Genomic DNA, 12,047 nt, shown 5'->3' with positions numbered 1-12,047 from the left:
GTGTGGGGGGGTGCGTCTCTCTGTGTGCGTGTGTCTATGTGTGTTTGTGTTGGCTTTACCCTTTACACCAGTAAGCCCTGCTAAAGTGGCAGACAGACTCAATGCTGCCGAGCGGCACCCGGCGTAATGTGCTAAAGTGCCGCTACTTTAAGTTGGGATGCAAGAGACACACTCTGCACTCATTAGCCCCGTAACTGTGGGAAATGCTGCGTCGAGGGATGTGCAAATGAACGAGGTTAGGAAGTGTCGGAAACCTTCCACCCCCCCTTGCTGTCTCCGCAGAGAGCCACTTAGTGACCGAGACGACGAACCGACCTTGTCCTTTGAAATCTTGTGCGCGAAGGGACACGTCCCATCCGTCTTCTTGCATGCGCCGCGGAGGAATCTGTCGAGCGGACCAAAGAGAGGGTTAGGGTTAGGAGATCCAGAGAGTAAGGAGGGGACAAGGCAATTGTTAAGAGAGAGGTGCGCCTGATTTCATAACCTTTGTTTTTTAAACAAAAAAAAAACCACAGTCATTAAGCAAATCGCTGCAGTTGCAGAAGGAGAGAGCCTGGGGGTGGTGGTGGAGTCAAGAGAGGAATCAGCCTGGCATTGTTACATTGTCATAACCACTCCTGACCCTTCTCAAAACCTTTTAACCCAAGCGCCCGTTCAGTGCCAAGCATGAACCGATTCAATTCCGACGTACAGGCATGAGCGATAAATCAGCTTAACCGGAGCCTCACGTGTGGTCCTCGTTCGTCACGCCCAACATTAAGAGAAACAGGCTGTCATCAAGCAAATTAGGGCTGCCTTCCTTGATTTCGCTCGCCGGACGCTGGCTGGGGAGATCGCAAATGGCGATCCCGTGATTACCGAGATGGTAAATACACGCCTGTTGCCATGCGCCTGAATGTTGATCACAGGACCACGGGGATACTGTGCAAGGACCGTTCGGAGTCACTTTTTTCAGTGCCGTTGTAACTTCAAGCAGTCGCTAAACAAATAAATGGTTGTAAGTTGAAGCCAACCATTGCCTAGGCTAGAAGCGGGGAACCATGGGCCTTTCATGACTTGTGGACTTCAACTCCCAGAAATCCCGAGCCAGCACGGGGAACCGTGGGCCTTTTATGACTGGTGGATTTCAACTCCCAGAATTCCTGAGCCAGCCTGGGGAACCATGGCTCTTTTACGCCAGCCATGCATGGCTGGCTCAGGAATTCTGGGAGTTGAAGTCCACCAGTCATTAAAGAGCCAAAGTTCCCCACCCCTGGCCTAGGCTAAAGGGGGAGAAAGCATATTTTGAAAATCCAGCAAATCCAGATAACGTTTGGAAGCGGCTCAGAGAGAGACACAAGCCTAATTCACTGGAGCATAAGGAGAAGGAGATGATTTTGGACAGAGAGGACCGCTGGTTTGAAAGAGGGGTCCAAGAGCCCACCTATCTCCAAATTGAACACCCCTCCACCAACAGAGGGGGAAGAAGACGACATCAACTATCTCCAGTCCCCCACACAGTCCTTTCAGCAGTTCCAAGAAGGCTCCCCACCCATTTGCAACACTCAGGTGACCCCGAGGAGACAAATAAGACCTCCAGGGGGCCTCAATGACCCTCTAAAAGGATGCAAATGACCGGCTCTCTGCAAGGAGTCTAAATCCTTCCGTTTCCCCACCCTCCGGTACGGAGCCGAAGAAGCTTCTGGGATGAGAAGCGAAACGCCTTCAAAGAAAAACCAGAAAGTCCAGTCGCCTCCTGGTTTGGGACAACCAGGACCTGGAGGATGGAGGATCTCCACAGACATCAGGTAGGACGATCTGACTGGCAAGTTTCTGTCGTGGCAAGCCGTCCTGAAACTTACAACCGTTTTGTTTCGTGACGAGGGCCCTCAAAGAAGGGACCGTTTCACACAGGCGTCCCCGGGGTCGGAATTTGGACGGCTTGGTAACCAGCTCGTATTTGATGACGGTCGCGTCCTAATGACGAGCGAAGCCAAGCAGGGAAGCCAGATTTGCTTAACCCGTCCCACCCCCCCCCCCCAAAGGTGACCAACGCTGCTGGGTTTCACTGGCAAGGCAGGCTGTGAAATAAAAGGCAAAACTCACTTAACGGCTGTCTTGTTTAACACCAGAAATGGTGGCTCAATTGTGGTCGTAAGCGGAGGACTACCTGGGTATTAAAAAAACTAAAACATATCAAGAGTCTAAAAAGGGTGTTTTGCAACCTGGGATGCTTTCAGAGGTCTGGACTTGCAATTCCCAGAATTCAGCTGTCCGTCTGTCTCCCTCCCTCCCTCAGCGCGGTGAAATGCTGGACGGTCAGCCAGAGGTCCGGCGTCCTGGCCAACTTCTTCCTCGTCCGTTGGATCCGTGCCTTTTGGGACAGTCTTGTGTTCGAGGCCTCGGCTTAACAGCCCTAACGGAGCCGGTCAAGCACAGTCCCATGCGACGAGTCGAAAAGCGAGTTAGGGCAACTTGTCACAGCCGTCGTTAAGTGAGCCGATCATTAGCTGGAGGGGGGTCGCTTTTGAGGACCTCCTAAATTGCAAGCAGCTGATTGAGGGGTGCTGCCGGAAGAGGCTGCCCAGAGCGGGGTGGTGGTGGTCCCAACTAAGCCACATGAAGGCCCGTGGACTTCAACTCCCAGAATTCCCCAGCCAGCATTCGCTGGCTGGGGAATTCTGGGAGTTGAAGTCCACAGTTCTGAAAGCGGCCCAGATTGAAAAACACTGACCTGGGTGTAAAAGGTGACACCCTAGCTGGGATGTAACCTGAAATTTCCAGCCAGCTTTGCCGGAAGGGCAGAGGGAGAAGACAAAGAGGAGAGACCTGGTGCAGACAGCCACTTTCTCCGGATCGTGGATGTACGGGCAGCTCTCGCCCCGGTTGCATTTCCCAAAGCGGTTGTAGTACATGCAATATTCCTTCTTTCGCTCTTTCCGCTGCTTGGCTTGGCGGATGATGGCGAGGCTCCGTTGCACAGCCCGGCTGCAGGGAAGGAGACAGGAGAGGCCAGGGTTACAATGCAGCTGCTTTGCAGAACAGCGTAACAGAGCGGGAAGGGACCGTGGAGGTCTTCTAGTCCAACCCCCTACTCAGGCAGGACGCCCTCACAGAATGACGGAGCTGGAAGGGACCATGGAGGTCCTCTAGTCCAACCCCCTGCTCAGGCAGGAGACCCTCGCAGAATAACGGAGCTGGAAGGGACCCTGGAGGTCCTCTAGTCCAACCCCCTGCTCAGGCAGGAGACCCTTACAGAATAACGGAGCTGGAAGGGACCCTGGAGGTCCTCTAGTCCAACCCCCTGCTCAGGCAGGAGACCCTTACAGAATAACGGAGCTGGAAGGGACCCTGGAGGTCCTCTAGTTCAACCCCCTGCTCAGGCAGGAGACCCTCACAGAATAACAGAGCTGGAAGGGACCCTGGAGGCCCTCTAGTCCAACCCCCTGCTCAGGCAGGAGACCCTTACAGAATAACGGAGCTGGAAGGGACCCTGGAGGTCCTCTAGTCCAACCCCCTGCTCAGGCAGGAGACCCTTACAGAATAACGGAGCTGGAAGGGACCCTGGAGGTCCTCTAGTCCAACCCCCTGCTCAGGCAGGAGACCCTTACAGAATAACGGAGCTGGAAGGGACCCTGGAGGCCCTCTAGTCCAACCCCCTGCTCAGGCAGGAGACCCTTACAGAATAACGGAGCTGGAAGGGACCCTGGAGGTCCTCTAGTCCAACCCCCTGCTCAGGCAGGAGACCCTCACAGAATAACAGAGCTGGAAGGGACCCTGGAGGCCCTCTAGTCCAACCCCCTGCTCAGGCAGGAGACCCTTACAGAATAACGGAGCTGGAAGGGACCCTGGAGGTCCTCTAGTCCAACCCCCTGCTCAGGCAGGAGACCCTTACAGAATAACGGAGCTGGAAGGGACCCTGGAGGTCCTCTAGTCCAACCCCCTGCTCAGGCAGGAGACCCTCACAGAATAACAGAGCTGGAAGGGACCCTGGAGGCCCTCTAGTCCAACCCCCTGCTCAGGCAGGAGACCCTTACAGAATAACGGAGCTGGAAGGGACCCTGGAGGTCCTCTAGTCCAACCCCCTGCTCAGGCAGGAGACCCTCACAGAATAACAGAGCTGGAAGGGACCCTGGAGGCCCTCTAGTCCAACCCCCTGCTCAGGCAGGAGACCCTTACAGAATAACGGAGCTGGAAGGGACCCTGGAGGTCCTCTAGTTCAACCCCCTGCTCAGGCAGGAGACCCTCACAGAATAACAGAGCTGGAAGGGACCCTGGAGGCCCTCTAGTCCAACCCCCTGCTCAGGCAGGAGACCCTTACAGAATAACGGAGCTGGAAGGGACCCTGGAGGTCCTCTAGTCCAACCCCCTGCTCAGGCAGGAGACCCTTACAGAATAACGGAGCTGGAAGGGACCCTGGAGGTCCTCTAGTCCAACCCCCTGCTCAGGCAGGAGACCCTTACAGAATAACGGAGCTGGAAGGGACCCTGGAGGCCCTCTAGTCCAACCCCCTGCTCAGGCAGGAGACCCTTACAGAATAACGGAGCTGGAAGGGACCCTGGAGGTCCTCTAGTCCAACCCCCTGCTCAGGCAGGAGACCCTCACAGAATAACAGAGCTGGAAGGGACCCTGGAGGCCCTCTAGTCCAACCCCCTGCTCAGGCAGGAGACCCTTACAGAATAACGGAGCTGGAAGGGACCCTGGAGGTCCTCTAGTCCAACCCCCTGCTCAGGCAGGAGACCCTTACAGAATAACGGAGCTGGAAGGGACCCTGGAGGTCCTCTAGTCCAACCCCCTGCTCAGGCAGGAGACCCTCACAGAATAACAGAGCTGGAAGGGACCCTGGAGGCCCTCTAGTCCAACCCCCTGCTCAGGCAGGAGACCCTTACAGAATAACGGAGCTGGAAGGGACCCTGGAGGTCCTCTAGTCCAACCCCCTGCTCAGGCAGGAGACCCTCACAGAATAACGGAGCTGGAAGGGACCCTGGAGGTCCTCTAGTCCAACCCCCTGCTCAGGCAGGAGACCCTTACAGAATAACGGAGCTGGAAGGGACCCTGGAGGCCCTCTAGTCCAACCCCCTGCTCAGGCAGGAGACCCTCACAGAATAACGGAGCTGGAAGGGACCCTGGAGGTCCTCTAGTCCAACCCCCTGCTCAGGCAGGAGACCCTCACAGAATAACAGAGCTGGAAGGGACCCTGGAGGCCCTCTAGTCCAACCCCCTGCTCAGGCAGGAGACCCTTACAGAATAACGGAGCTGGAAGGGACCCTGGAGGTCCTCTAGTCCAACCCCCTGCTCAGGCAGGAGACCCTCACAGAATAACAGAGCTGGAAGGGACCCTGGAGGCCCTCTAGTCCAACCCCCTGCTCAGGCAGGAGACCCTTACAGAATAACGGAGCTGGAAGGGACCCTGGAGGTCCTCTAGTCCAACCCCCTGCTCAGGCAGGAGACCCTCACAGAATAACAGAGCTGGAAGGGACCCTGGAGGCCCTCTAGTCCAACCCCCTGCTCAGGCAGGAGACCCTTACAGAATAACAGAGCTGGAAGGGACCCTGGAGGCCCTCTAGTCCAACCCCCTGCTCAGGCAGGAGACCCTTACAGAATAACGGAGCTGGAAGGGACCCTGGAGGTCCTCTAGTCCAACCCCCTGCTCAGGCAGGAGACCCTCACAGAATAACAGAGCTGGAAGGGACCCTGGAGGTCCTCTAGTCCAACCCCCTGCTCAGGCAGGAGACCCTTACAGAATAACGGAGCTGGAAGGGACCCTGGAGGTCCTCTAGTCCAACCCCCTGCTCAGGCAGGAGACCCTCACAGAATAACAGAGCTGGAAGGGACCCTGGAGGTCCTCTAGTCCAACCCCCTGCTCAGGCAGGAGACCCTTACAGAATAACGGAGCTGGAAGGGACCCTGGAGGTCCTCTAGTCCAACCCCCTGCTCAGGCAGGAGACCCTTACAGAATAACGGAGCTGGAAGGGACCCTGGAGGTCCTCTAGTCCAACCCCCTGCTCAGGCAGGAGACCCTTACAAAATAACAGAGCTGGAAGGGACCCTGGAGGCCCTCTAGTCCAACCCCCTGCTCAGGCAGGAGACCCTTACAGAATAACGGAGCTGGAAGGGACCCTGGAGGTCCTCTAGTCCAACCCCCTGCTCAGGCAGGAGACCCTCACAGAATAACAGAGCTGGAAGGGACCCTGGAGGCCCTCTAGTCCAACCCCCTGCTCAGGCAGGAGACCCTTACAGAATAACGGAGCTGGGACCCTGGAGGTCCTCTAGTCCAACCCCCTGCTCAGGCAGGAGACCCTCACAGAATAACAGAGCTGGAAGGGACCCTGGAGGCCCTCTAGTCCAACCCCCTGCTCAGGCAGGAGACCCTTACAGAATAACGGAGCTGGAAGGGACCCTGGAGGTCCTCTAGTCCAACCCCCTGCTCAGGCAGGAGACCCTTACAGAATAACGGAGCTGGAAGGGACCCTGGAGGTCCTCTAGTCCAACCCCCTGCTCAGGCAGGAGACCCTTACAGAATAACAGAGCTGGAAGGGACCCTGGAGGCCCTCTAGTCCAACCCCCTGCTCAGGCAGGAGACCCTTACAGAATAACGGAGCTGGAAGGGACCCTGGAGGTCCTCTAGTCCAACCCCCTGCTCAGGCAGGAGACCCTTACAGAATAACGGAGCTGGAAGGGACCCTGGAGGTCCTCTAGTCCAACCCCCTGCTCAGGCAGGAGACCCTTACAGAATAACGGAGCTGGAAGGGACCCTGGAGGTCCTCTAGTCCAACCCCCTGCTCAGGCAGGAGACCCTTACAGAATAACAGAGCTGGAAGGGACCCTGGAGGCCCTCTAGTCCAACCCCCTGCTCAGGCAGGAGACCCTCACAGAATAACAGAGCTGGAAGGGACCCTGGAGGCCCTCTAGTCCAACCCCCTGCTCAGGCAGGAGACCCTTACAGAATAACGGAGCTGGAAGGGACCCTGGAGGTCCTCTAGTCCAACCCCCTGCTCAGGCAGGAGACCCTTACAGAATAACAGAGCTGGAAGGGACCCTGGAGGCCCTCTAGTCCAACCCCCTGCTCAGGCAGGAGACCCTCACAGAATAACAGAGCTGGAAGGGACCCTGGAGGTCCTCTAGTCCAACCCCCTGCTCAGGCAGGAGACCCTTACAGAATAACGGAGCTGGAAGGGACCCTGGAGGTCCTCTAGTCCAACCCCCTGCTCAGGCAGGAGACCCTTACAGAATAACGGAGCTGGAAGGGACCCTGGAGGTCCTCTAGTCCAACCCCCTGCTCAGGCAGGAGACCCTTACAGAATAACAGAGCTGGAAGGGACCCTGGAGGCCCTCTAGTCCAACCCCCTGCTCAGGCAGGAGACCCTTACAGAATAACGGAGCTGGAAGGGACCCTGGAGGTCCTCTAGTCCAACCCCCTGCTCAGGCAGGAGACCCTCACAGAATAACAGAGCTGGAAGGGACCCTGGAGGCCCTCTAGTCCAACCCCCTGCTCAGGCAGGAGACCCTTACAGAATAACAGAGCTGGAAGGGACCCTGGAGGCCCTCTAGTCCAACCCCCTGCTCAGGCAGGAGACCCTTACAGAATAACGGAGCTGGAAGGGACCCTGGAGGTCCTCTAGTCCAACCCCCTGCTCAGGCAGGAGACCCTCACAGAATAACAGAGCTGGAAGGGACCCTGGAGGTCCTCTAGTCCAACCCCCTGCTCAGGCAGGAGACCCTTACAGAATAACGGAGCTGGAAGGGACCCTGGAGGTCCTCTAGTCCAACCCCCTGCTCAGGCAGGAGACCCTTACAGAATAACGGAGCTGGAAGGGACCCTGGAGGTCCTCTAGTCCAACCCCCTGCTCAGGCAGGAGACCCTTACAGAATAACAGAGCTGGAAGGGACCCTGGAGGCCCTCTAGTCCAACCCCCTGCTCAGGCAGGAGACCCTTACAGAATAACGGAGCTGGAAGGGACCCTGGAGGTCCTCTAGTCCAACCCCCTGCTCAGGCAGGAGACCCTCACAGAATAACAGAGCTGGAAGGGACCCTGGAGGCCCTCTAGTCCAACCCCCTGCTCAGGCAGGAGACCCTTACAGAATAACGGAGCTGGAAGGGACCCTGGAGGTCCTCTAGTCCAACCCCCTGCTCAGGCAGGAGACCCTTACAGAATAACGGAGCTGGAAGGGACCCTGGAGGTCCTCTAGTCCAACCCCCTGCTCAGGCAGGAGACCCTATACCATCTTAGACAAATGGCTGTCCAATCTCTTCCTAAAAACCTTCAGTGTTGCAACATCCACAACATCTGGAGGCCAGCTGTTCCACTGGTTGTCTTCACTGTCAGGAAATTTCTCCTTAATTCTAAATTGCTTCTCCCCTTGGGGTTTTTTTTTTTGCGGGTGGGGGGCGGGCGTAGATGGGGTGGTGTGGGGAAGAACAGCAAAACCGAACTCCAAGAAAGAAACAGAAATGAGATGGAAAGCGGAGAACAGGTTGAAATTTCACCAGAACTGGACTTCCTACCTCCAGATTGCGTCTCAGGTGGGCATCGATCACTTTAATTCACTCAGTATCGAGTAGCCAAGCGTCGGAATGACATTATTAAAGCATTTATTGGAAAAAAGCAGGGACAGGCTCTCCGGGTGCCGGTAATATTCAAGCAATCCGTTCAATAGCGATGGGGCTAACGTCTACCGGTTGTATTCATTAATTTGTGCATTGTTAACCTCCGTGGGCTTCGTTGCGGGGATTAAATTACTGCGGTGTATGAAAAGGTAATTTACATCTCCCTCTGAGCCTCTCTTGGGTCAAGCTCCAAAATTCAGCTTGGAAGGCGATGTAGGAGATAGGGAAAATCTAAGCCGAATCGAAGCGGCTGCCCTGCGCCCCTCTCCGATGGACGTGGGCTGTGGATGAGAGGCTTGGTTACTCCTAGGAGGCAGAGGTGTGGGTCTTGGCTAAGAGATCCGAGCTACTCACTTCGGATTTGACAAAGGAGGAGGGACTGGATTTCGTTTCATATCCTAAAGGAGGTGATATTCCGGTTCCTGGAAAAACTGCCACAGTAGCCCAAGGATAATATTTTTTTACTATTTATTTGATTTTCATCCTGGCTTTATTACTTTATCAGTGACTCCAGGCCGCAAGCGTAGCTGATACTCCTTCCTCCTCCTAATTTCTCCGCAACAACAACCCAGCGAGGTGGGTTGGGCTGCGACAAAGAGACTGGCCCAAAGTCACCTAGCTGGCTTTCACGGCTAAGGCAGGACTAGAAGTCCCGGTCTCCTGGTGATTGGTCCCAAATCAGTCGTCTTTCACGCTTAGGGCGGGACGAGAACTCATCGTCTCTTGGTGAATGGACCAAAATCACCCAGTTGGCTTTCATGTCTAGGGCAGGACTAGAACTCACCGTCTCCTGGTGACTGGCTGAAAGTCACCCAGCCTGCTTTCATGCCAAAGGAAGGACTAGAATTCACCGTCTCTTGGTGACTGGCCCAAAGTCAGCCAACCGGCTTTCATCCTAAGGGAGGACTAGAACTCATCTCTTTGTGACCGACCCAAAGTCACCCAGCTGGCTTTCATGTCTAAGACAGAACTAGAATTCCCCGTCTCCTGGTAATTGGGCCAAAGGCACTCAGTCAGCTTGTATACCTAAGTCGGGACTAGAACTCCCAGTCTCCTAGTGATTGGGCCAAAGTCGCTCAGCCAGCTTCCGCACCTGAGGCAGGACTGGAACCCGCTGATTCCTGCTTTCACCTTCACCATTACGCCAAGATGGCTTTCCATGTGGACACCCCACATGGAAAGCCATCTTGGCGTTATGGTCTGGGCCAACGGCTGACTGAGTGGGCCCTGCCCGTTTCGGTCCCCACCCAGGTAGCTGTGGTGGCTGAGGGATCTGTAGGGTCTCCGAGGGAGCCGTTTTGGGAATCACAGACTTTTCTGATCTTCAGAGGGATCTAGAGATTTGCAGCACGGAGGCCGCCCAGCGGTGGGTGGCTTGTCACCCTCCCCGCTCTGAAATGCGGCTGTGGGTGAGTTCCCAGGACCTCCAGGGAGCTTTCAAGAACACCACCAACCTTGCGATGTAGCGGCTGGTGACCGAGCGGCTTGCCCAGCTTGGCGGAGAATACCCAGGAGCGCCAGGCGCCGAGTCCGGCCGTGCGGCTGCGGGAGAGAAAGAGAACCGGTTCAGAGAGAGAACCCTGCCCTGAGTATCTAGGTGGGCTTTACAGGTGGCCCTCGACGTACGACTGTTCATTTAGTGACCATTCGAACGATAATCACATGACCCCGGTCGTGAATCCCTTTTTCCGGCACCCTTGTAACTACACAGGACGGTGAGGGATGCTGCGATGGTCATAAGTGCGAAAAACAGTCATGAATCCCATTTTTCAGCATCCCCCCACGGTCATGGGATCAAAATCCAGATGCTTGGCAACTGACTCATATTTATGACGGTTGCATTGCCCCAGGGTCATGTGATTATCATTACGACCGTGTCTCCCCGAAAATAAGACCCGCCCGGAAAATAAAGTCTATTTTTTTCAGGACGTTCGTAATATAAGCCCCACCCCCCAAAATAAGCCCCAGTTAAGATGTCAGCCAGATGGAGGCATTTAGTACCCACACATGCGTGCTAGTCGTTTCCAACTCTAGGGGCCGGTGCTCATCTCCGTTTCAAAGCCGAAGAGCCAGCGCTTGTCCGAGGACGTCTCCGTGGTCATGTGGCCGGCATGACTAGACGCCAAAGGCGCACGGAGCGCTGTTACCTTCCCACCGGAGTGGTCCCTATTTTTCTACTTGCATTTTTACGTGCTTTCGAACTGCTAGGTTGGCAGAAGCTGGGACGAGTAACAGGCGCTCACTCTGTTACGCGGCACTCGGGATTCGACCCGCCAAACTGCCGACCTTCTGATCGACAGGCTCAGCGTCCTAACCCACTGAGCCACCGCGTCCCTAGTTAGTACCGTATTTCCTCCAAAATAAGCCCCACTTAAGATCGTCAGCCAGATAGAGGCATTTAGTACCGTATTTCCCCCAAAATAAGCCCCACTTAAGATTGTCAGCCAGACGGAGGCATTTAGTACCGTATTTCCCCCAAAATAAGCCCCACTTAAGATTGTCAGCCAGACGGAGGCATTTAGTACCGTATTTCCCCCAAAATAAGCCCCACTTAAGATTGTCAGCCAGACGGAGGCATTTAGTACCGTATTTCCCCCAAAATAAGCCCCACTTAAGATTGTCAGCCAGACGGAGGCATTTAGTACCGTATTTCCCCCAAAATAAGCCCCACTTAAGATTGTCAGCCAGACGGAGGCATTTAGTACCGTATTTCCCCCAAAACAAGCCCCACTTAAGATCATCAGCCAGACGGAGGCATTTAGTACCGTATTTCCCCCGAATATAGGCCCTAACCTGAAAATAAGTCCTAGTGCAAGTTTTGGAGCAAAAATTAACATAAGACCCGGTCTTATTTTTGGGGAAACATGGAATCATCTTCCTAGCTGGCTTCTGTCAAGGGGGGAAAGCCAGGCTTGTGTGATTCGCTTAACAAAGGCGGCCAAAAAAAAGGTGGGGAAACGGGGCAAAGCCCATTTGACCACTGCTTTCTTGAGCCACAGAAATTTGAGGCTCAGTTCGTGTTGCAGGCGAAGGACTACCTGCATATAAAGTTTGTGCAAGGCTTTTATTGCGCAAGCCCAGGAACTGGCAATGCTGGGCGAACTTCAGTTCCCAGAATCCCCCAGCCGGCTTTGCTTCTATTTTTTTTTTTTCTTTAAATGGAATTTTCGTTTCCCAGCAAGGACAGTAATGTTTTAAATCTGAAAACCTATTTATTTGAACAGGCCGGCCTGGTTTAAGGGTTTGGGGTATTTTTAATTATTTATTGTTAGGGCTTAATTAACTTCATTTTATTTTAACTTTTGTAAGTAATGCTTTTATTGCCCTGTATACCGCCCTGAGTCCTTCGGGAGAAGGGCGGTATAGAAATTCAATCAATCAATCAATCAATCAATCAATCAATCAATCAATCAATAATAAAAATAGATAGATAGATAGATAGATAGATAGATAGATAGAT

At 54.6% G+C, this 12,047-nt stretch overlaps 1 protein-coding gene across 2 annotated transcripts in view; it reads right to left on the bottom strand.

Moving 5' to 3' along the window:
- The window catches only part of ZC3H3 (zinc finger CCCH-type containing 3), a 202,254-nt gene that overhangs the window by 55,444 nt on the left and 134,763 nt on the right, over positions 1-12,047 (bottom strand). For both annotated transcript variants that reach the window (XM_081323029.1, XM_081323030.1), the window contains exons 6-8: positions 10,042-10,129; positions 2,809-2,967; positions 316-385 (exon numbers count right to left, since the gene is read on the bottom strand). In XM_081323029.1, the coding sequence (XP_081179155.1) occupies positions 316-385; positions 2,809-2,967; positions 10,042-10,129 (317 nt within the window). The remainder of the gene's footprint in view (positions 1-315; positions 386-2,808; positions 2,968-10,041; positions 10,130-12,047) is intronic.

Source organism: Vipera berus, assembly GCF_964194415.1.
Source record: "Vipera berus genome assembly, chromosome: 3".
NCBI lineage: Eukaryota > Metazoa > Chordata > Lepidosauria > Squamata > Viperidae > Vipera > Vipera berus.
The sequence above is the reverse complement of the archived record's forward strand: the minus strand, read 5'-3'. Positions and strand labels throughout refer to the sequence as shown.